At 38.4% G+C, this 26,480-nt stretch overlaps 1 protein-coding gene across 3 annotated transcripts in view; it reads left to right on the top strand.

The window, feature by feature from the left end:
• Positions 1–26,480, top strand: part of daam1a (dishevelled associated activator of morphogenesis 1a) — a 166,998-nt gene that overhangs the window by 80,128 nt on the left and 60,390 nt on the right. For all 3 annotated transcript variants that reach the window (XM_060829105.1, XM_060829104.1, XM_060829106.1), the window contains one exon: positions 22,935–23,024. In XM_060829105.1, coding sequence (XP_060685088.1) covers positions 22,935–23,024 — 90 coding nt within the window. The remainder of the gene's footprint in view (positions 1–22,934; positions 23,025–26,480) is intronic.

Below are 26,480 nucleotides of genomic sequence, written 5' to 3'. Positions count from 1 at the left end.
CTTTTTAAACCAAGGACAAGTCAGTTCTTTGGACTATTGACAGCTATTTAAAAAGTTTAAATTAACTTTTAACTTTTAGAAACCAAGCTACAGACTAACAAATCTTTTATATTCAGATACTGTATTTATTTAATGATTAATTAAGAGCCTTCAAAACTTCTCTTTGCAACTCTCCAAATACATGAGATTCAAAACAAGTCAAACCAGAAAGAAATGTGGGTGTAAATAGAAAACAAGTTGATCGGCCTAAAAGACTAGGGTTTGATGACTAACAACAGGACATGGCTAACTGACTATTTGTTATTAAAAACATTGGCAGCTTCATTGGCTAAAATGCATCTAAACTTACTTCTGAGCACTAGCAATCTTTATTACTAGCAATATTTGTGTAATTATCTTAGTGTCAACTTTGAAAATAGTACAGGTTGTTCTGCTGTAACACACATTTTGACAGCATGAATTGACTATAGTGCGATTGAAATGTGGATGTTGTTTGAATAACACAAACTTTCTACTGAATAGGTGTAGTGATTTTCTGTTCGCGATCGTCTACAGCATGATTTTCTTTATTGATTTTCCATAGCGTGATTTTCTATATCATGAAATTGCACAACGACCTGTATAAGAGGTGATAAAATAAATGAGATGAAAATACTAAAACATTTGGCAAGAAGTTTGACATAAACTGAAATTTAAATCAAGGGAAAACAAAACCAGTAATATACTCTTATAATTAATGTTGTAAATTATGTGGAACTCTGAATTTGGTTGCATAAATAAATTGATAGGTATGAAATTCCTTTAATATACTTGTCATAGCTATAAACAGCAATAGGCTGGCAGAATTAGTAAATATCCTGGTTGCATGAAAACAAATCCTTTTTATAAGTTTTTTTACTTGGGATTGCAAAAACAATGACATTTAAATGATGCTTTCTAAAACAGTTAATAAGTTACACCACATCAGCTATAAATTTAAGTAACAAATCACAACTGATACCAGTAATTGTGTTATACTTTCGTTAAACATTATAAAATCAACTTCAGTTGATACATAATTAATACAAATCCCCTTCACTACAACTTTTGCTGTTGTCTTCCTTGGTAAATACCATCAACGTACTCAAACATATATTAAGCAGTGCCTATGGATCTCCATTTTTTTATGTTTCTAGTTGATCCTACCGAGCTTCCAAAAATTCTTTGATTTACGAACATACCTTTTTAGAAGTTCATTATTTTCTTATTGTATTTTCTACCAGCATGACTTTGCACTCCATTTGTTTTCAATTCCTTTTCACTTCCCTGCTTGCTATATTCAGCATGATTCTTCCTTCTATTATCAAGATGACATTTGTCATGCACTCTCCTTTTCTTTTCCAGCTTTGTTTAATTATGTATTTCCATTATCATCCAGGGAATTCTAAACTGGATTGCACTTTTTTCCTCTTGTGGGAATGAAGTTAGACCGGACCCAAAACCACGCTCAAAGACAATTGTTGAATTGCATTTCTGCCTGGTTCTCTGACTCAAGTTTACTTCAGCCAGACCTGTCCTTCAGATTCTCTGAACATAGCTGAACAGATGTAGAATTCCAATTAAGTATTAAGTAGATAGTTCTTCGTCCTTCTCCATAACTAATGTAAACATGCTGTCCTTAGCTTTTCACCCACTGTGAAAGTACCACTTCATTCTGCAGGACTTAATCTAGCACAGCCTGTCTTTGTCTTCTCGTTGGACTGCAACCAAATGGATCAAAACGTTCTCCTGAACGCATACTACTGTGTTGTACATTTGAACAATATTTTCAGTACAAGGGCTTTATTGAAGTGAAGTTTCAGGTGTAGTTCGACAGTATGTGTGCGTGCCTCATATAAGAGGTCATAGCTATGGTAAACCAAAATAGTCATTTGTACATGATTGCATTTCAATTCAAACATCCCCTTGAACAAATAAGAAACGTGAATTATGTATGTTTTTAGTTACTCAAGTTACTAGCTATGCATAGTAAGATTCTCATGCCGTAGTCCTATCAGTCTGTGCATATGGTGTGTTATTGCCATTGGTTGTTTGTTTAGATGAAGGTGTTTTGCCAGGGAATGTCATTCTTGTGTCAGTTGTTGTTGCTGTGGTAGCTCATGTTTTACTTCTGTTAGTGGGTTGCTGTGTAAATCTGGATATTTTGGTTAATATGGATGTAAGTTAGCTCCCTGAGCTGGAAGGTTTGTTTTCAGATATTCCGTGACTAGATAACAACACAATCAGTGAGAGTCTCTGGTGAAGTGCTGATGGTATATCCCACTTTTTAATAAGTCTTGGATTCTTAAGGTGGGTGATGTTATTTCTGGTCCCTTTTTTTTTCAAGGGAAGGTAGATGGAATCTAAATTTGATGTGTTTTCTGTAGATGGTGTATTTACCTCTTCCCGATCAGCTGTCTGCAGCTGGGCTTATGTGCCTAAAGTCTTGACAATATAACTGGTGGTTCAGCTTTATGTACAATCAAGGTGACAACTCCGCCATGCAGGTCTCAGGGTTGCCACTTGGCCTGTCTTTTTTTGAGATTGTTGAATATATGTATCCTGATTTACTCTGACTCTGCAATGGCTTGGTTCATTTGTCTTGTTGAAATTAAGTTTGGCTTTCTAATTTTCATCTTGATTATCTCACTCGTACCTGTTATTTCTTCTGACTTTGTTTGCATATTTGTTATTGTAAGACTAGTTTGTGTGTTTTTATACTGGACTATAGCCCATACTTCAGTAGGTGTGCTTCTTTATTTGAGGATTTTCTTGTATACATCTGCACAGGATTTGTTTGATTCTCTTTTTGATTTCTTTGGTGCTTTTTACTGCTGCCTCAACTGTTCCATTTGACTGGGGTTAGTGTAATGTGTGATGTTGAATTTCCCAATCTTTCATAAAGAAACTGAATTCTTCAGTTGTAAACTGAAGGCCACTGTCACAATGACAATGTCATAATACTAAATGGCTGTGTGCTTTTAAGCATTCGCCAATAGCTGCAGCAGTTGACGTTGATGTTAACTGGTCTACCTGCCAGTGGTCTGACTTGTAGTCTACTATGACAAGATAATCGGTTCCTGCAATTGTGAAGAACTTACACTTCAACGATTCCAGTTTCAATCATGGTATATTTGGGAAGTCTTATGTCTTCAGCGGCTCTCTAGCTTGCTTAGCTTGGTGTTCAGTTCTTTTTTTTCCCTGAGGTTCTTTACACACTTAATGCAACTGCAACACACCAGCTTATGTGAACAAGTAAAATTTTATTATGCACAGAACAATACAAGCTTTGGAGAAACCCTGAACACTCTTTGCCACGGATGCAAAGCTTGTCCAGGGAAGCTTTGAGGCAACTCTTTTAAAATCGCATTGGTACTTTGAACAAACACTGGACTAGCTGAGTGTGATCATTGATTTTATTCATGTTTTGGCCAGTAGAGTGGATCTGAGCAAAAGAACCAGCCTCTGCCCACTGACAGGTGATGTGTAGCTAGTCAAGGAGACTCAGGTGGTGAAGAGAGGAGGGGGGCAGTCAGGCAGGATGTAGAAGGGGAGACAAAAACAAGTAGTCAGAGTCATAGAGATGTGCAGCACGGAAGCAGACCCTTTGGTCCAACCTGTCCATGCTGACCAGATATCCCAACTCAATCTAGTCCCACCTGCCAGCACCTGATCCATATCCTCCAAATCCTTCCTATTCATATACCCATCCAGATGCTTTTTAAATGCTGTAATTGTACCAACCTCCACCACTTCCTCTGGCAGCTCAATCCATGCATGTACCGCCTTCTGCATGAAAAAGTTGTCCTTTGTCTCTTATCTTTTCCTCTCACCCTAAACCTATGCCCTTTAGTTCTGGACTCCCCCACCTCAGGGAAAAGACTTTGTCTATTTATCCTATCCATGCCTCTCATGATTTTTATAGACCTCTATCAAGTCACCCGTCAGCCTCTGATGCCTCAGGGAAAACCTTATTCAGCCTTTCCCTATAGCTCAAATCCTCCAACCCTGGCAACATCCTTGTAAATCCAGTGGGGAATGGAGAGAGCCAGATGGATTTTAGTCAGGGAGGGAGAGAATTGGGTTGGTTGATAGGGTACATAGGTAGTGGAAAGGAAAAGATCGGTAGCTGCTAAGGGTTAGTTGGGGTTAGGACAGACAAGGGAGATGGGGCTGTTACAAGAAAAAGTGGTTATGGCAACAGTAAGCCAGTAAAAACATGGGCTAGCATAGTGGTTAGCACTTTGGCACTTTGTGCAAAAGATCAAGACTCAATTCCACTCTCTCTGGCAACTATCTGTTTGGAGTTTGCATGTTCTCCTGTGTTTTCATTGCTTTGCTCCAAGTGCTCAGTTTCCTCCCACAGAACAAAGGTGTGCAGGTCAGGTAGGTTGACCATGCTAAATCGCCCATGGTATCCAGGGATGTTGAGGTTAGGTAGGTTAGCCATGGTAAATGTGGGGTTGCAGGGATAGGATGAGATGTTCGGAGGGAGATAGCAGTGTTTTGAGGAAAGTGATTTGAGTTGGTTTGTGGGCAGGCTCAACTGTCTCTTCTTAGTATTGACAGAAATGTTCCTAAGCAAAGATGGGCGTAATGTCTTTGTTAGTAGCCCTGCTGCAAATGGCAGCAGTTAATATTGTTACATTAGGGTTGCTCGAAATGTCTCACTGAAGGGTGAATTCAATATTTACATCCTAGTAGTTCAGCATGGAGTTTCTATCACTATGAAGTTTAGTAACTCCTGTTTCTTGTTCCATGACCCAGTACCACTACATATCTCTGGCCATGAGTTGTTGTAATGGTTCACACTCCAATGACAAACTGGGGAAAGAATTTTGCCAAATACTCAATGAGTCCAACAAATCATTTTATATCCATATGGATTTTGCATCGTGGTAGCTACAGTGCTGCCAAAGCGCGCGCTCTTCAAGATCCATTAAAACCTTTTTGCTGTTGGTCAAAAATATAGGGATGTATTTTGGACATCTATAATTGTAATTTTTACTCATTCAGCATCAGATTCACTTGGTGAACTGTATCAAGCAGTAACTATAGATTTTGATTGTGGCCAGCAATGGCTTATTTTTCCATTGTGTCTGTAGCCATAAACTAGCAGATCATCCACTTTAGCTTCTAATGTAGGAAAATCACCATCTATCTCATGTAGGCGTTGATATTCTTCAGGGTAGTGGAAATGCCAAATGGTATGCACAACCATTTTATCTGTCAAAGGGTGTCCAGAATGTAGCTAGCTGCCATTCTTTCATCCAGTTTCACTTGCCAGTAATCTTTGCACCTATGGTGAAAAGTTTTGACTTGCAAATTGTAGTAAAGTGCCTTAAACGATTGGTATAGGGTAGTGAGATCTCTTCGGGGTTTTATTTAGAATATTTGAGTAAATGCATGTTCTTATCCATCTTTGTTTCCCTGTTACTGCACTGCTAACACATTCCATAGATATTGTCACGTTGGATTTACTCTCTTCCAACTGATTTGGAAGTCTCAAACTTCATTTTATTACAAGCAAGTTAGTAGTCATGTCCTCTTAGCATGAGTATCATGCCATCTTATAGCCTTTAACCTGATTTGCTAGGTCTTCATTTTTGAATTGATAGGTTGAGCCATTTTGTATAGATCTGTGAAAGTTGTTACATCATGTTATCTCACCAATTGACTTCACTGAACCAATCTGTTATATTGTGTATAGTGATTTGTCAGAATCTTCAGTGGCTGTCTGTCTTTCCTTTTTAATTATACGCTTAGGCAAAATTATTCAGCTTTTTATAGTCAGACAATTGCTTTCCTCACTCTTTTTTTTGCGTGATGTCACCTATAGTGAAGGTGATGCCTTTTAGAATCATAGATCTGTATAGGATGGAAACAGTTTGTCCATGCCAACCAGATATCTTAAATGAATCTAGTCCCATTTGCCAGCATTTGGCCTATATCCCTCTCAACCCTTCCTATTGATGTAACCACCCAGATGCCTTTTTAAATGTTGTAATCACACCAGCTTCCGATACTTCCTCTGGCAGATACATGCACCACTCTGAGAGAAAATGTTGCTCCTTAGGTCCCTTTTTAAATAGTTTTCCCCTCACCTTAAACCTATCCCTCTAATTTTGGACTCCTCCACCCTAGGGAAGAGACCTTAGCTATTCTCCCTATCCATGCCACTCATGATTTTACATTCCTCCTACAAGGTTAACCCCCCCCCCCCCACCGAGCCTCCAGAGCTCCTGAGAAAACAGGCACAGCCTATTCAGCCTCTCCCTATAGGTCACACCCTTCAACCCTGGCAACATGCTTGTAAATTTTTTTTCTGAACTCTTTCAAGTTTCACACATCCTTCCCATAGTAGGTAGACCAGAATTGCATGCAGTGTTAAAAAATGGCCTAACCATTCTCCTGTCCAGCCACGACATGACCTCCCAATTCATCTCCTCAATGCACTGACCAATAAATGCAAGCGCACCAAACACCGCCTTCACTGTCCTGTCTACTTGGGATTCCACTTTCAAGGAAGTGGTTAGCACTGCTGCCTCATAGTGCCAGCGACCCAGGTTCAATTCCCACCTCGGGCAACTGTCTGTGTGGAGTTTGTCCAGTTTCCTCCCACAGTCCAAAGATTTGCAGGTCAGGTGAATTGGCCATACTAAATTGCTCCATAGTGTTGGGTGCATTAGTTAGGGGTAAATAGAGGATGGGAGAATGGGTCTGGATAGTTACTGAGGTGAATCTCTGTGGACTTGTTGGGCCAAAAGGCCTGTTTCCATACTGTAGGGAATCTAATCAAGTAATGAACCTGCACTCCAAGGTCTCTTTGTTCAGCAGCACTACCCAGGACCTTACCGTTTTGTAGGTTTTTGGAAGCCAAGTTCACAAAGTTTTGTATTGATCAATGGATTTGTTTTTAAATTTGTCATGTGGGACTGAAAGCATGACTTCAAAGGTTTTTTGAGGGAGATTAGGGTGGAATTTATTTTGAAAACAGTCACTTCACAATAGTGACAAAAGTTGATCTGGTTTGCTGAACAGATCTGTTGCTATTTTATAATTCTGCAGTTGTCCATGTAATTTCTAGTTTTGCTTTTCATTCCCTGCCAGTTGAACAGCTAGGGGAAAACCTACAGCCGTTTCTCTTAGTGTTTTCACTGATTTTTTTTTTTCTTTTTCTTTTTTTCTCTCCGTTGGCAGCTCAGCTCTGCAGTAATGCACACAGCAGTGTGCTTAACATAAGACCTTTATTGAAATAAAGCTTAAAATGCTCACCTACAGGGTTAAAAATCTCACAACACCCGGTTATAGTCCAACAGGTTTAATTGGAAGCACACTGGCTTTCGGAGCGACGCTCCTTCATCAGGTTAACAATCACCTGATGAAGGAGCGGCGCTCCGAAAGCTAGTGTGTTTCCAATTAAACCTGTTGGATTATAACCTGGTGTTGTGATTTTTAACTTTGTACACCCCAGTCCAACACCGGCATCTCCAAATCATGACACCTACAGGGTGTGTACTTCATAGTAGAAGTCACTACAGACTAGAAAGGATATGTGTACATAATTTGCATTTGAATTCAAACAGATCTTCCCCTACTCTGCCCTTAACGACAAGAATCATTGTTCCTCACAAACAACAAGCAGTGAAGTGTTTGTAAATACATATCGTGAATATTATTGAACTGTGTATCTGGCTTCTGTTTGTAAGGGTGTAGTACATTGCTGTGTGATGTAAAATTTGACTGATTACACTGGCAGATGTATCTTGTTATACTGATTATTTCCTCACTTTTCTATGTATTTGGTAAAGAAACAGATCAATATTGTTTAAGATATTGGCAGAATTCCAGTTCCTGCATCAAATGGTACAATGTAATTTTAATTATCAACCTGAAAAGATACTGTGAAGTCAAAGATACAGCAAATATTTACTCACTCTTGATAAAACAGTATTTTCTATTCCTATATCCCATATCCCTTTTGAACAGCTGCTTTTGCAGAATTTTGTTAGTTTATTCATGGGATGAAGGTGTTGCTGGCTAGAGCAGCATTTATTACCCATCCCAAATTGACTCTAATCTGCCCTCTGAACAATCACGTGTGGGTCTGGAATCATGTGTAAGCTAGATCATCATTAGACTTTAATTCCAAATTTTCTTTTACTAAATTCAAATTCTATGATGGTAGGATTTGAACCCCAATCTCCAGGACATTACCTGGGTCACTGAATTAACAGTCCAGCAATAATACCACTGGGGCTATTGCAAAATGCTACAATTTAAGTTCTGTTAGCAACTTGATTAGTACAAACATTAAAGTGTCTTCTAGAAGAAAATTTGTGGTTGGCGTCTGTGCATTGTTTCCGTGGTATTGATCCACTGAAATCAATTTTTGGTTATTTCAAAAGTAGAAGAGAATGTTCTAACCAGCTGTGAATGCCTCTTGTAAAGAGTGAACTGTCAGAAGTGAAATAGTGCATACACATTTTTACATATGTATTTCATTATTGTAGGGTGCAGATGTGGAATTAAAACTGTTACAGTACTCATCTCTACAGAATATATATTTACCAAAAGAAATTTAAATCTTTTTTTCTGCCTTTCCAGTTAAGTGACTATTTGACTGTTCCTTGTGCTTCATTTGGAATTAAAATACAAGTGTTTCTAACACTGGTCCTGCGATCAAGTAGCTGACTTGGATTGAACTTGGATGACTGATATTATCTAGGCCAAATACCACAATGCAGTTTGAAAATTTAATTTCAGCTTTACTAATACCATCTTTTATATAAAACTGAAGGATTTTTTGTATGAAAGCCTGATTATGGAGTTCATCTTTTAGGGAAGAAGCTAGTTGTCTTTGCTGGGTCAGGCTTATTAGTATTTGCAGTTCAAAAGTGATGATGCTCACTTTTTACATTTCTCTGAGGTAGCCTAGTATCACTTATTTACTTCTCTGGGGAACTGGGAATGCTAGTGAATCATTCCTTTCTTTTGAATTTTTCAATTATCCACTTCATATTTAGAAGCACAGCATCTTTTTGTGAAATACAACTTTGTTGAATTGCAAGGGGGAAAAACATTTTCCAAATAACATTCTTGCAAAGTGAAACTTATTCCAATCTGCCTGATTTCCAGTCCTGTGTATTGACAAGCTTGGGAAACATGACTGGCAATTTTTAAGTTTGATTTAAATCTATTTGTGGTATTTTCAAATTTACTGCCCACAGCCCCACAAAGAATCCTCCATGGGCATCAAATATGAACGAAAGCTGTCCTTATGTGCTCCTAAAACATTGCATCATCTCCTTTTAAGTAATCCCAATTTTAATGAGGATGACCTTACTGAGAAGTACCAAATTATGTACAAACATTTATTTAACATTGTGTCTCACAAATGAATTTGGTACCCTTTAGTGGATGAATACACATTTCCCTCGCATGCTGATCTCCTTGCAGAATTGCAGTTTTAATATCAATTCAGCTACATTCTGAAGCATTTGTTGCTAACAACTGAAAGAAAACTTTTAAAATTGCATTTTTTGCCTTAGGGTAGATTCATCGATGTTCCTAGTCCACAGCCCTGGCCTCCTGTCTCCGATCTTATATTCGGCCAGTTTCTATATTTTCCAGAGGCCTTCCTTGCTTTTCTTATTTGTCTTTCCCCATTGACTAACCTCTTTTGGTAAATATTTGACTTTACTACCCACTTTCTATAGTTGTCCTTTAGGACTAATTACCTCATACTGACCATCGAAACTGACTGTCCATCATCAAACAAGCTTGTCAATTGCAACAGTTTGATTATCATAGCTGTGCAATATTTGGATATGAGGTACCTGGTTCCTTTCTATTTTCTGACTTCAGAATCTATAAATTTGTAATTCATACCAAGTAATCTCGCATGTTGTACTCTAACAGTCTAGTTTCCATGTTGTGCAAATGTTATTTGTCAATAACCACCTTTTGGGACCTTCCATACACTCCCCTATAATAAACTATATCTCCCATGTTTGAAACTGGTTTCCAATGGCCTTAACTTGTACCTAGAGGATCACTGAACTCTGAGACTTGGGATTTAATGAAAACTTTTTTGTCTGCCTGCAATGCATTCAAATGTTCCAACAAAGCAGAGGTAATTAGGCTCCTTTCGAAGATGTTGGCTGATTGCTTTTTTACTGATTTTGAATTTTAGGATTCCTATCAAAAGCTAATTGATATGGACTGCATCCTCCCATCATCTCCAAAAAATAGTTAGCGCTCTGTACAGCTCACACTAGCGCAGATTATAATTTACACTTTGGATCTGCAAATGTTTTATGAATCATTTCATCTTTTACTGCATGATTCCTTTACCGTACTATTATTCTTTCTGCTTCTGTATTCATGCGTGTCATATTCCTATCCATGCAGGCATTTCTGAATTCATTATCGATAAATTCCCTACCATTTTCACTGAAGTTTTCAGTGGTCCAAGTCAGGACCGTATCCACTTTTCTATTACCTTTATCCATATTTATTTTCTTATCTTTACAATTATTTTAATTTATTCATTTTGTGGGATGCAGGTGTTGCTGGTTGGCCTGCATTTATTTTCCTATCTCTAGTTGCCCTTGAAAAGATGGTGAGCTGCCACCTTGAATTGCTTCAGTCTGCCTGCTGTGGGTTGACCCACTATGCCATTAGGGAGGAAATTCCAGGATTTTGACCTAGCAGCGAAGTAATGGTGACATATTTCCAAGTCAGGATGGTGAGTGTCTTATAGGAGAACTTGAAGGTGCTGTTCCTACATATCTGCTGCCCTTGTTTTTCTAGATGGAAGTGGTTGTGGGTTTAAAAGGTGCTGTCTGAGGATCTTTGAATTTCTGCTTAGTGTACACGCTGCTGCTGCTGCTGCTGAGCATTGGTGGCGGATGCAATGCCAATCAACTGGGCTGCTTTGACTTGGATGGTGTCAAGCTGCTTGAGTGTTGTTGAGGCTGTATTCATTCGGGCATGGAGAGTATTCCATCACACTTATGGCTTGTGTCTTGTAAATGGTGGACAGGCTTTGGGGAATCGGGAGGTGAGTCACTGTAGCCTCTGATCTGCTCTTTTAGCCATTGTGTCTATGTGATGAGTCAAGTTGAGTTTTTAATCAATGATAAATCTCAGGATGTTGATAGTGGGGAATTTGGTGATAGTAATATCAGCGGGTGATGGTTAGATTGTTTGTCTCTCATTGGTGATGGTCATAGTTGACACTTGTGTGGCACAAATATTACTTGCCACTTGTCATCCCAAGACTGATATTGTCCAGATCCCATTGCATTTGACTGCTTCATTGTCAAATTCATTGTGAATGGTGCTGAGCATTGTGCAATTGCCAGTGAATATTCTGACTTCTAACCTTATAATTTGAGAACAGGTCATTGAAGCAGCTGAAGATGATTGTGTCTAGGACACTACCCTGAGGAACTCCTGCAGAGATGTCCTGGAGGTGAAATGATTGACTTCCAGCAACCATGACCATCTTCCTATGTGCCAGTTATGATTCTAACCACCAGAGCGATTTCCCCTGATACCCACTGATTGCAGTTTTGGCTAGGGCTCCTTATTGCCACATTCATTTGAATGCAGCCTTAATGTCAAGGGCTGTCACCCTCTCATCACTTCTGGAATTCTGCTGTTTTGTCCCAGTTTGAAACAAGACTGTAATGAGATCAGGAGTGGCCCTGGCAGAGCCCAAACTGGGTGTCACTGACCAGGTTATTACTGAGCAGATGGTGCTTGATAGCGCTGTTGATGACATCTTCCATCAATTCATTGATTATCAGCAGTAGACTGATGTAGTGGTAATTAAATGGCTTGGATTTGCTTTTTTATGTGCATGACATACTTGGGCAATTTTCCACATTGTTGGGTAGATGCCAGTGTTGTAACTGTACTGGAAGAGCTTGGCTAAGGGAGCAGCAAGACCTGGAGCACAAGTCGTCTTTCTTGAAATCATGTGGAGTGAATCGAATTGGCTGAAGTCTAGTATCTGTGTTGTTGATGACCACTGGAGGAGGCCAAGATGGATCATCCACTTGGTACTTCTGGCTAAAGATGGCTGCAAAAGATTCAACCTGATCTTTTGTACTGATGTGTTGGGCTCTTCCATCATTAGGATTGACAAAATCTATTTACTAAATCAAGAAAATGGAAAATGATTTTTTCCCCTTTTTATCCCATATCTTTAAATTCCTGTCCACTAGCTCACTGAAATCTCTTGCAAAGGGCAGAATTGCAAAAAACTGTGTCCTTCAATAGTTTTATAAAGCTAACATCTGTCGTTTATCTCTTCTGTGAACTTGTCATACTCTTTGAGCTTTATTACTGCATCCTCTTATTAAAATTTTCAACTTTTGAGAATGATAGGCAAACTGCCTATGGAATTTGACCCTTTTAAATGACCCTTTAATCTTCTAAATGTACACTTAGTGATATCAGTAACGGGTTTTTGATGTCTTTTTTATGGAGAGGTTAGGTTTGCTAAAAGAATGCAATGGTCTCCTGATTGTGTAAATTGCAAATTCAAAGATTTTCCAAATACAGTAGCTTTTTTTATTCTCCATGTCTGGTTTCATCTGTGCTTTTTTTCATTGGTATCCTACTCAATAACAAGAGTTTTTCACTGGATACTACATTCATGCTAATAAGATTATTTGATTCTGGCTATTTTACAATAAGTAAACACAGTATTTTCAAAAGTTTTAGTCTGCTAATATCTCTGAATTTGAAACTGGAGGAATCTCAAATTCCTTCAATCTGTCACAATCCTTTGTGCTCAGACCAGGTAGCATTTTAGCCAGTTGATTCTACACACCAGTAAACATGCATCCGTTGTCCAACACTGCATAATTGAAAGATACTACCATCAACGCATTCCTCCATTGGGCTGTTACTTTATGATCAATACACTGCAATCTTTGACATGTATTGCATCTTCCTCAGAATCTTACATCTCATGTTGAATTTCAAATGTTTTATTATAATTTTGGTACAGTTCATGACAGAGGCACTTTGAATTGTACCTAAAATATTGTGCCGAAACTGAGTATTTTGTCGGTTTACTTGTTCATTATAAATCCTAATTGTTCATCTTTTCTCAAAATTATCAATAGCATTTCTGTCCTCTTTTCTATTGATTATACTTCTTCTTGTACACTGTCACCTATGACCGGTCTCTAGATACTGTTGCCAGTTTATTAATGTTGAAAACAAAATGGATGATGCAGTCGTCGATTGCCCATTTGTGCTATGAATTATGCTGGAAAGGAATGCCTTCAATTTTTAAAAAATGCCTTTGACATATGCCCTAGCAGTGTATGTTTATGTTCAAATTTAACTTCTGTCAAAAATTGATCCATGTCCATACTTAATACTCTGGCACAGTCCAATAACTTAATGTCAGCACAGATTGGGGAATTTTCAAATGAAATTTCTGCACCCTCAAAACCTATTGAATGCCATTAAGTACTCTTACATATTACTATCCTTAGTAATTCTAAGTTTTCCAAGAGGGTGGCACAGTGGTTAGCACTGCTGCCTCACAGCGTCTGAGACCCGGGTTCAATTCCCGACTCAGGCGACTGACTGACTGTGTGGAGTTTGCGTGTTCTCCCCGTGTCTGCGTCGGTTTCCTCCGGGTGCTCCGGTTTCCTCCCACAGTCCAAAGATGTGCGGGTCAGATGAATTGGCCGAACTAAATTGCCCGTAGTGTTAGGTAAGGGGTAAATGTAGGGGTATGGGTGGGTTGCGCTTCGGCGGGTCGGTGTGGACTTGTTGGGCCGAAGGGCCTGTTACCCCACCGTAAGTAATCTAATCTAATCTAATGCCTCATAGCAGTCAAGAAACCATCTTTTAGATAAATGTAATCAGTGAAACTTAACCATGTGTCCAAATCTTAAAACTGTACTTAAATAATCAGGCTCCAATTCACAATTTCTCATCTTGCTTTCATATAGTAATTAAAGTGTTAAAGCCATATCTTGCTTTCTATTTGGAGAAGCAATTAACTTCACATGGTAACTTAATTCTTCCAATGGTCATAAGACTCATTTTCAGAAAACAGTGAGAGTAGTCATAAATTGAAACTTTACATTTTTTGGTCATCCATCCTCTGCTCACAATGGTGTACACAAGATAACTGCTCAAATGGAATTCAAGTCCACACTTTCTTTTAACTAGGCGCTTTTTTTCAGTCAACCACAATTCATAAAACTCACCCCACTGATTACTAGCACCCCATATTTATCACACCCAACTAACACTTAACAAATCCACATCTGTTCCCACATTCTATTAGGTTCAGGCATTCCTTCAGACCATGTTAAATGCCATAATACAGTAGTCTGAGAATTTTATTTCCTATCATTGAAGCAGCATTGCTAATTTAAAATCAGATTTTCCCCCAGTTCTAAACTTTTGAAGGAAATAAGCCTATGACCTGCATTGTGGTAATTGAAACAAAACATACTCTGGTCATTAAGGAGTAATTATCTTGATTGCTTCACATTTGTATTTCATATTCTTGTATTGCAATATATTACTTGCTGTACACATTTTCTGCTGAAAATGGAATTTAAAGTAATATTGTCACCATTAATCTCAAATGGCAGGCATTCTGGATCGTTGTCCTGAGACCCTAAGAGCGTCCCCATCCTGACCCCTGATTCAGATGCTGTACTTCGATTTCTAGCCGATCCTATGCGCAAAATGTTAACCAGTTGTTATGCATGATTTATTGACATAGAATAGTTAGATTTTATTTTGTCAGGTGTGAATATTGTGACTTGCTCATTTGTTTTGCTGTTGTATAGTTTCTATTCCTAATAAGTACACTTTTCATTGCCCCTTGCTTATTAGATTCTTGATGTCATGAGGAATTAAGGGCTATGGGGAGAATGCTGGTCAGTGGAGTTGAAATGCCCATCAGCCATGATTGAATGGCGGAGTGGACTCGATGGGCTGAATGGCCTTACTTCCACTCCTATGTCTTATGGTTATATTGTCCATTAAACAATACTACTATCTTAACTACACTGGTTTTAACAAATGATGTCACTCCTCGTGGTAGGGGCAATAATGATAACACTGTTACAAATAATTTAGAACAATTCCTCAAGTATTATTTTGAATAGCTGTTACTATTCTATTTGTAGGAGAAATAAGGAGGGCAATTTTAGTGGAACTTAAAAATTGAACAGGTTAGATTGTTGAATGGACTGAAAGTGGGTGGGAGAGAGGCAATGTCAATAAGGTGGAACATGGGGAAGGAGTTCAAACAACAGCAAATGATCAGATTAGTAGAAAGAGTTGCATCAAGTGGTACTCTTCACTTCATTGTGTATAAAGATGTGTTTCTCACGTTGATTCTGATTATGCACTTATTGTTTGACAGTGCATCTTTAATTATAAAGATTCCCCTTCTATGTTCTTAAAAAGATTTGAGATTTTAACGAAATAATTATGCAGCAATTTTGAACAGATCAAGGTTAATTGGATTCAACTTCAGTTCATGAGTAGTTTTTGGAACTTTAAATACATGTCATGTGTGCCTGTGAGCAAACAGTTGATCGCTATCCCTTTTGTTTGGAACATCGGCGTACAATGTGTGACAAGTAATTTATCCAATTGAATAATTAATCACATTTCATTACAAAGGACTGCATTTAGCTGGAGACTCCTTCCTTGTATCTGTTTAACGTGTACTGTATCTAGGTCATTCACTTTCAGCAGCTGTACTATAATACCAGTTGTATGATTTATTTCAAAATATGGAGTTTGATTTAACCAAATTATGATATTGTTGGTTAACCTTATGCTCTGTAGAGGCTTTACTTACAGTTCAATTTATTAGTACAAACAAAGTATATTGGAAAAAATTTCTGCTTTGTTTAGCTGAATAACAAGGTTTCAAGTAGGGTGTTTATTTTCCTGCAATTACATTAGAACAGCTGTTCAAGATCAGGATAATATTCAGTACATCTGTTCTGTGGTCTGCTGTCTATTCACTCTTCCAAAAACAGGAAAACAGTAATGTGCTGACAGGTCCCAAGAATAAGAAAATTGTTACAAGGGTTCCATGAAAGCGTTGCCATTTCCAATAAAACATGTTGCTTGTATTGTGAAGGATAAAATTGTACAGACAAAAATAAGTCCCGTGTTTTCATTTGTAAAATTCTCCTCTTAATGTTGCCAAATGTTTGACTTTTTTTTTCATTTCAGGCTCATCTTTGAGTATAGTTCCCTTCCACTATAGACTCTAGGCTTTATATATTTTGCCTAAGCCTAAATATCAGTATTTGAGTCATCACACTCAAACCAGTAGTTTTCACCTGACCCTGCTATGTATACTACTCAGTTACTGGATTTTATTTAGTAAACTAACCCTAGCTGATCGTTATGCTTCCCCTGTCCCACCTCTGCAAACCCTTTATACTCTGCTAATTTTCTATTTTTAGGTTAAATTTACTCTTATGGATTACTGTAACCTATCTAACTGCACTGATCATACTAGAACTATATATGGTGGTATTTTGGCAATTTACTTAGAAAATGTTAAAGTGCTATATGGAATGATGAGTAAGAAACATATAGCAACACTGTCCTGCCAGGATTGGGCTGAAGTGTCACTGTGTATTCAAATTTAGTACTACAATGTTGTTTATTTATATTTATGTACAAGAAAGAATGCATGCAAAGCAGTGTGTGTATTATAAACAATAATGGAAAGTCATTGTCTATTCAGATTCCTATAACATTGCTCAAGGGATGTTAATTGATGTGCTATTTTACAACACATACATTGTACCATAAGAGGCATAAATGTATTTGCTGAGGTGTTGAACCTTACCTTTTCCTGGAAGAAAGTTTGCTGGCTGAGTTGGAAGGTTTACTTTCAGACGTTTCATCACTATACTAGGTAACATCAGTGAGCCACCAGATGAAGCACTGGTGGTATGGCCCGCTTTTTTGTGTTTAGGTTTCCTTGGGTTGTTGATGTCACTTCCTGTTCTTTTTCTCAGGGGGTGACTTGGATCCCATTTACCAATGTGTTTATTGATAGCATTCCAGTTGGAATGCCATGCTTCTTGGAATTCCTGTGTGTGTCTTTGTTTGGCTTGTCCTAAGATGGATGTGTTGTCCCGATTTGAAGTCCTTCCTCATCTGTATGTAAAAGTACTAGTGAGAGTGGGTCATGTGTTCTTGTGGCTAGCTGATGTTCATGTATCCTGGTGGCTAGTTTTCTGCCTGTTTGTCTAATGTAGTGTTTGTTACAGTTCTTGCAAGGTTTTCTGTAAATGACATTAGTGTTGCTTGTCGTCTGCGTGGGGTCTTTCAAGTTCGTTAGCTTCTGTTTTAGTTTGTTGGTGGGTTTGTGGGCTACATGATGCCAAGAGGTCTGAGTAGTCTGGCAGTCATTTCCCAGATGTCTTTGATGTAGGGGAGAATGGCTAGTGTTTCTATTTTGCTTGTTTGGGTTTGTTGCTGAGAAATCGGCAGACTGTGTTCATTGGGTATCTGTTCTTTTCTAATATACAGTATAGGTGATTTTTCCGTTGCTCTTTGTAGTTCCACATAAATAAAACGTGGGCCATACCACCAGTGCTTCATCTGGAGACTCACCGGTGATGTTACCTAGTATGGTGATGAAGTCTCTGAAAATGAACCTTCCAGCTCAGTGAGCAAATCTACAACCAGAACCTCAACCTGAGCTACAAATCTTCTCAAAATCCACCATACCTATTCCTTTTAAGTCAGATCTTTGGCAATTGATGTTGCTGATGGACTTTCATAGGTTAAGCAGAGCATTTTGTCAGAAAAAAATCTTCACCCAGCAGATATTACCAGCGCTTATCCACGAGAAGATGGTGGAATACCACCTTAGGCCACAGTAGTCCATGTGGTGAAACTACTCCCACAGTGTTGCAAGAATGTTGACCCATTGAAGTTGCAGAGCAAAGAGAAATGTCCAGGGTGCAAGCAAGTTTTTGGCTCCAGGTCAGAAGAACATGACCTCTTAATACCCTATAAAAAATATATTTGATGACTTGCATTAAATTGTTTTTTTAAATTGACAGTCTTGTTGGGAATCATAACTGACTCTGAAGTACACCCTTAATGCGTATGTGATTAGAGTTGGTTGACTATGCTGAAAATAAATGATTGAAAATTCTTCCCCAGTCCTTGCAAGATATTTTAATTTTGAGCAGCACCTACTAAATTCATTCAGTACTATAAATTATGTCTGCCAAATGCATTGATTGTTTAATTATGCTATGTGCTGTCATGAATTGCCATCTGTGGTAAAATCAGATTTAACATATCTGCCAGTCTTGAGCTGTCACATTGCCTTGATGTTCTAGTAATGAAAGTTTGCCCAGACACACAGTGGAGGTGATAGGCCAATAATGAATAGATAGCCAAAGTTAAGTTTGTATTTTATAATGAGGTGAGCCGAGGCCACCTTTTCCGTGGTGACACAAGCAAGCAATAGCGATTCTGTAGACACGTTTTCAAGTTCAGCTGGCCATAAGGATGTATCTTTTGTGGGGTGGTCTTTCCCTTACCAGATGTTAGAAATTTTCTGATCGACCTGTTCAAAAGCGTTAGTTTGCATCTCTGGAGCAGGTTGTCTTGAATCCAGGCCTCTGTACATGATACCAAGTCAGTGGGGGGAGCCCTTCACCTGTAATTAAATTTTGGAGTGCAAAACTGAATGATTGGGACATGTACATGGAATTAAGGCAGAAGCTGAACTACCATAAATCTTGCAAAAAAAAAGCTATAGTTATTTAATGAAATGCAGTTTGACATTTTACAAACATAGAATTTGTTATCGGAGCCAGAAATATTTTTTCTAAACTTGAGGTGCCTTTTAACCACCTATTTGTGACTATCTAAAGACTTTTACAGCAAGACAAATAGCATTGAAATTGAGATTTTTCTGAGAACTCTCTGGGAAGCTAGGAAGGAGATGGCCGAGCCTTTGGCCTTGATCTTTGAGTCGTCATTGTCTGCAGGTTTAGTACCAGAGGACTGGAGGATTGCAAATGTTGTGCCCTTGTTCAAGAATGGCAGTAGAGATGACCCAGGTAATTATCAACCAGTGAGCCTTATGCTTGTTGTAGGAAAAGATTTGGAAAGGATTATAAGAGAGAGGATTTATATTCATCTAACAAGCAACAATTTGTTTGGAAATAGTCAACATGGATTCCTCAAGGACAGTTTGTGTCTCTCAAACCTCATTGAGCTTTTGAGAAGGTGACCAAGCATGTGGGTGAGAGTAGGAGAGTTGACATGGTGTACATGGACTTCAATAAACCCTTTGATAAGGTTCCACATGGTAGGCTTTCTGAGAAAATGTGGAGGCATGGGATTGAAGGTGAATTAGCAATTTGGATTAGAAGCTGGCTTTCTGTAAGCAGGCAATGAGTGTGAGTTGATGAAAATATTCAGCTTGGAATCTGGTTACGAGTGGTTGCCATAAGGATCTGTTTTGGGGCCATTGTTGTTTGTCATTTTTATAAATGACTTGGACGCGGCATAAGTGGATGGGTTAGTAAGTTTGTGGATGATACCAAAGTCTGTGGAGTGGTGGACAGTGTGGAAGAGTGTTGCAGGGAGACTTGGATAAATTTAAATGGCATCTGGATGGGTACATGAATAGGAAGAGTTTGGAGGGATATGGACCAGATGCTGGCAGGTGGGACTACATAGGGTTGGGATATCTGGTCGGCATGGACAAGTTGGACCAAAGGGTCTATTTCTGTGCTGTATACCTCGATGACCTTTTGACTCTATAACTGCAGAACTGGGCTGAAAGATGGCAAATGGAGCTCAATGCAGCTAATTATAGACAATAGGTGCAGGAGTAGGCCATTCTAAGCTTCGCGCCTGCACCACCATTCATTATGATCATGGCTGATCATCCTCAATCAGTATCCTGCCTTATCTCCATAACCCTTGATTCCACTATCCTTGAGAGCTCTATCCAACTCTTTCTTAAACAAATCCAGAGACTGGGCCTCCACTGCCTTCTGGGGCAGAGCATTCCACCCAGCCACCACTCTCTGGGTGAAGGAGTTTCTCCTCATCTCTGTCCTAAATGGCCTACCCCGTATTTTTAAGCTGTGTCCTCTGGTTTGGGACTCCCCCCATCAGTGGAAACATGCATCCTGCCTCCAGAGTGTCCAATCCTTTAATAATCTTATGTCTCAATCAGATCCCCTCTAGGTCTTCTAAACTCAAGGGTATACAAGCCCAGTTGCTCCAATCTTTCAACATAGTCCCGCTATTCCAGAAATTGACTTTGTGAACCTACGCTGCACTCCCTCAATAGTCAGAATGTCTTTCCTCAAATTTGCAGACCAGAACTGCACACAATATTCCAGGTGCGGTCTCACCAGGGCCCGATCTGCAGAAGAACCTCTTTGCTTCTATACTCAATCTCTCTTGTTATGAAGGCCAGCATGCTATTAGCTTTCTTCACTACCTGCAGTACCTGCATGCTTGCCTTCGTTGACTAGTGTACAAGAACACCCAGATCTCTTTGTACTGCTCCTTTACCTAACTTGACTCCATTTAGGTAGTAATCTGCCTTCCTGTTCTTGCCACCACATTAAACTGTATCTGCCATGCATCTGTCCACACACCTAACCTGTCCAGGTTACCCTGTAATCTCCTACGTCCTCCTCACATTTCAATTGAGGTGATTCACTTTTGATAGAATAACAGGAAGGCAGAATACTAGGTCAATGGAAAGATTCTTAGTAGTGTGGATGTGCACAGGGATCTCTGTGTCCATGTACATAAATCCCTGAAAGTTGCCACATAGATTGGTAGCGTTGTTAAGAAGGCATATGGTGTTAGATTTTATTGGTAGCGGGATTGAGTTCCAGATCCATGACGTCATGCTGCAACTGTACAAAATGCTAGTGCGGCCTCACTTGAAGTGTGCAGTTCTGGTCGCCCCATTATAGGAAGAATGTGGAAGTATTGGAAAAGGTACAAAGGAGCTTTACCAGGATGTTGCCTGGTCTGGAGGGAAGGTCTTATGAGGAAAGTCTGTTCTCATTGGAGAAAAGAAGGCTAAGAAGCGATTTAATAGAGACCTACAAGATGATCAGAGGATTAGATAGGGTGGGCAGTGAGAGTCTTTACCTAGGAGGGTCACATCTGCTTGTGCAAAGGGTCATAGCTGCAAATGGAGGGGTGATGAATTTAAGACAGATGTCAGAGGCAGATTCTTTACTCAGAGTGGTAAAGGTGTGAAATACCCTGCACTACCAATGTAGGTAATGCAGCCACATTAGGGGCATTTGAACAGTCCTTGGATAAGCATATGGATGATGATGGGTTAGTGTAGGCTGATGGGCTTAAATTAGTTCACAGGTCGGTGCAACATCGAAGGCCAAAGAACAATACAGCGCATACAGGCCCTATGTTCTATGTTGCCTAATTGAATGCACTCTGGCTGTATTTCAGCACCTTTTGGCGAAGAATAGAAGAATCACTGATAGCAATGTGATGGTTTCTGCAATTAGCTATGTATTTGTGGACTCCAGAGGTTTTTGTTTTCCGGTTTCAGTGTAATGATCATGAACACTGATCCATTTTGTTATTATATCTACTGCAAAACCCAAGTTTATCTCTCTCTTTGCTTTGAATATTAGGAAACAGCTCCTGGAAACACCTGCTAAACGTATGGCTCTAAAATTGGGTTCATCAGCCACACAAGGACCTATAAAACTAGTGATGCAGAATTTCTTAAGCAATCACACTCGTTATTGAGAGTGATTGCTGCCATTGATCAGAATATTAGGCTTCATATTCAATTTGTTTTCATCCTTTTTCTCTGTTCACTGGCTGCCACCCTACTTGTTGATGGACTGTGGTCACTGACTGGCAATCAATATGTTACTGAACTGAGCATTTTTTAAAAAGTGAGTGATGCTCGTGAGTATGAATGGAAGGAGTTTCATTGCTGAATTAATTTGTGTCCTTGCCCAGTGCCCAAGCATGTGATTATTTGCTGAGTCTTTGAATTGTGATGCAGAGGTGGAATACAAGTTGTTTTCTTTTCCCTTCCAAAAGCCTGAGAATTATGACATCCATATAAATATCTCAATTGGCTCTGCTAATTTTGTACAAGTAAGTTAGCCACCTGAACTATGATTTAATCCCAAGCATAATACCATGTCATTACCTATACAGCTCAATAGTTCTTTGTGTGTTTTTGTACATATTTTAAATGTCTATTCCACCTTATTGCAGGTTATGATGGTTGTCTTAAAATGTTACAATGTTAGATACATTGTTGACCATAAAATTGAAATTACAAGCAATGGCACATTCTGTTTCCAACCACCTTGGGTTCAGGTTAGTACAGGATGAAGCTACAGCATGCAACATTCCAGGGAGGGTTTGTTCATCTTTAAATATAACAAGTTGGATGCTACATAAAACATGTCCTTTGCTGTCTTATGTTTTTTGACAAAAAACCTAGTGCCATGAATCAGATTCACAAATATGTTCTTAGTTGTAATATGCTGTCTCATCCTACACCTGCCATTCTTAACTCTTAGTGCTGGGCCCAATTTGTGTGAAATTATATCTCATTTTGTGGCTTTAGAGTAGGCTGGAAATTTTCTAAAACATTAATTTTTTGCAAAGTATTTTACGTGAACTGAAAGGGCAGATTTTCAATTTAGTCAGTCTTGGCTATTTTATTCTTTGGTACAAGAGATGATGGCTTAATGAAAAATACTCTAGTATATAAATGTTTAGACTACAAATGATGAAGTTTATTAGTAGTACAAGTGCGTAGATATTTGTATTTGGTTATATTGTATTTTCTAAGATTTTAACTTTATATTTTATTTTCCTAGGATGAACTTGATCTTACTGATAAACACAGGGAAGCAATGTTTGCACTTCCTGCAGAAAAGAAATGGCAGATATACTGTAGTAAGAAAAAGGTAAGGAAATATTTTTCATTTTTAAAACTATGCTTTTAGAAGTAGATGGAAACATCTGAGTTCAGGAACTTGAATTCACAGGATACTTGTCTCACACAATTTTCACAAGAGAATATTAACTGTTACTTGCATGTGTTTGCCTGTTTTAATGTTTTTCTTTTGTACCTTACTTGAAGGCAGCAGGAAACAGACAACAGTTGTCCAGATTCAGTTGATGGCCCTCCTAAGTAGCTATTGTGGTGTGTCTGAGAAGAGCACTGAAAAATTAACATATGGTTTGTTTTCTTCCTCCTGTTGTGTTGGAGCACCTATGCTGTACTTGATTTTCCCCACCCACCTTCAGTTCCAATTCTGAATGGTATGACGATTTCTAGATAGGGAAGAACACATTTGTTAGTTACAGCAAATGAAATAATACAAAGGATGAGGAAGCCAGGTTGCAGTTGGTTATACTGGCAAATTTTTGTCCCCTAATCTCTACCCTTTGAGAAGGGAAGAAGGAGAAGGAATTAGTGGAACAAAGTGCTTCCAATTTTTTCTTTGCGTTCAGTGAAAAGGATCTTTTTTAAAAAAAAACTCCTAAATCACAGTATATAATTTAAACATGATTTGGAGATGCCGGTGTTGGACTGGGGCGTACAAAGTTTAAAAAGCACACAACACCAGGTAATAGTCTAACAGGTTTAATTGGAAGCCCTAGCTTTCGGAGCACTGCTCTTTTATCAGGCGGTTGTCACCTGATGAAGGAGCAGTGCTCCGAAAGCTAGTGCTTCCAATTAAACCTGTTAGACTATTACCTGGTGTTGTGATTTTTAACTTTATAATTAGATATTGATCACTGAAAGTTAGCTCTTTTCATTTTCTTTAATGGAAGACACTGTTGAAAATTTAAGTCAACTAGTATTCCATTTACACTGAAACTTTGCATTTATTTTCTTTTTATAAGTTTTGACTTCTTTTGAAAGTGAACCAGCTTTCTGGTTTCCCAGTCTTGAGTGCATCGTTCAGTTTAGAATTGTTTTACTTTGTTTGCTTTTGTGAGTTAGCTATTTCTGTATTGTACAGGCAACTGATATTCATCTGTGCATTAATCTCCAATCAGCTAAATATTTCCTCCCTTTTTGTCGTCTTCTGGGACAGTCTTTCTGTATTTAATAAAAGTCACACAAACAATATTAGAGTTTGTTTTGCTAGATGCCTGAATCAGGCATCAAATTTCACTTCCCCTATTTTCGAACTTTTACAGCTATTGATGATCATTAGTAGTGTTGTTTTCTTTTCAGTGGATGCATTTTAAAAAAAGGCTTGAGGTTTGGAAAGTCATTTCAGAGACTTATGATTTTTGGTGTTGCACAAATTCCCTCTTCACATACGTGCTTGCAGTTCACCTCAAACCAGAAACGTGAACTTGCTAATGAAAATTTCCTCTTAATAAAATATAACAATCTCTCTTTCGATTTACAACTCTGTTATTAATAGATGCCAGCATACCACTACCACATGACTTTTATATTCTGTGGTAAACATGGAAATCATTTATTGGCATCATTAGGGAAAGGAAACAGGTGTGTTCATCCGATACAAGTCTTGGTCTTCAGAAAGATCAGTCACTTAGTCTGACTCTGCTATTCTTCCTCTGCTTCTGTGTGTTCTGATTTGTGTATTAAACTCTTTTGATTAACTCCTTGACACTTGGAATCAAAAGAAGGTAATGGCAAGTAAAATGCTGTCTTATATGTGTACATTTTGACATGTCTTAAGCATCTCAAATGATTTCAAGATCCAAGTGATCTCTCATTTGAAAGTGTTCATCTGCATCTAATAAATCTCTCCTTGGCCTTGCCTTATCCTCTTTCTGATTTCTTCCAGTTCAGTGCTGACTCCAGTAGTGTGTTCAGCTCATTTTGGCCTTAAGCAAGGTCTGGTAAATAGAAGATCCATATCTTGAAATTTTGTAAGCCTTTTAGGAGCATATGGCCTGAGTCTAAGCTCTTCGTATTTGCCCAAAAGCAGGCATTGCATTTAATGTACATCATACAAAGAACTGTTTGTGGGAGATAGATCCTCACGACTTGGGGTTTTACATATTGTACTTGCTGGTTAATTTTGCAGGCAGAGAATTGATCATAAATTGACCTAACTTCAATATCTGGAATATGTTCAGAAATTGCCTGTAGCATTTGAGTGTCCCTACTTATTTTGGCAACTGCCTTGTGCCTCTCTCAACTCAACTTTATCTTTGGGAAAAGTATGGAATTTTTTGACCATGAGACAAAAAAAACCCAAGCTTTTATTTATGCAGGATTTTTTTCGAATACTCAGCATCTTAACTTCAATTACTGCAATAGTGATACATTATCAATCAGAATAATGTTTTTAGAAAGTTTACTAGGTTGCATGAAATATTTGGCAGGGTTGAAATTTGCACATTTTATTGCAAACTGCTGACTGAAACTTAATCTGATTCTTCAAAGTATGCTTGAATTTGAGCAGTGATGGGAATGTAAAACAGGAATTGGCAGTTCGACACTTGGGCATGCTCCTCCATTTAGTTAGATGGTGGTTAATATACACCTACACTTTATTTTTCCATCTTTTGTTTTATATTCCTTAATAGTTGACCTAACAAATGTTTGTTTCAGTCTTGAAAGCTGTAATCTCAAAATCCATAGTCATTTGTGAGAAAGGTTGTTCAGTCTTGGAAAGGAGTTCCCATATATTGTCAACCAAATATTGGCAGCCTTTGCAAGTGTAGTGTCTTCATCAGTTAAATTATTAATTGTTGCTTCTTGTTGAGCTGAAGATCTCCAGCAGGTGTGCCTTCTTACTACTTTAACAATTTAAATGCAAGATTTTGTTTATTTATAGATATCTGATTTGTTTTTTTTTTACAAGCTCACACCTTCAGGCTTTTTCTTATTTACAGTTTTTGAGCACCACTTTTAGTTGGATCGTAGAACATAGATCAGTACAGCACAGTACATGCCTTCCGGTCCTCAGTGTGCCGACCTTCTATCCTACTCTAAGATCAAGATACCCTACATACCCTCTTACATAATTAAAACTGTACAAGTAAATCTGTATGTTAACAGATTTGTTGTGATGTTATTGCAGAGCTCCAGTCACGAGCTGGTACTTCCTGATATGTGTCTCTAAGATGGGTCTGCTGATCCCATTTGATCCCATAAGCCCTATTATTAGATATTACCAGCATTCTCCCATTAGTGTATAAGTACATCGCTTGTCCATGATTTTCAGTCCCTAAAAAGTAAATTGTTGCATTTCCCTGGTGAAACATACATCAGCCCTTTTGATATTTTAATTTGCAGCTTCAGTCGTTTTAGATTTCATCATTGAAATTTCACATTAATTCTATTACTGGTGATCTCTTCTGTGATAGCCTTTTCAATTCACTCTTAAATAATTGTCCATTTCTCCCAGATCAGAGCTTCCTCA

Source organism: Hemiscyllium ocellatum, chromosome 8, assembly GCF_020745735.1.
Source record: "Hemiscyllium ocellatum isolate sHemOce1 chromosome 8, sHemOce1.pat.X.cur, whole genome shotgun sequence".
In the NCBI taxonomy this organism is placed as follows: Eukaryota; Metazoa; Chordata; class Chondrichthyes; order Orectolobiformes; family Hemiscylliidae; genus Hemiscyllium; species Hemiscyllium ocellatum.
The sequence above is the reverse complement of the archived record's forward strand: the minus strand, read 5'-3'. Positions and strand labels throughout refer to the sequence as shown.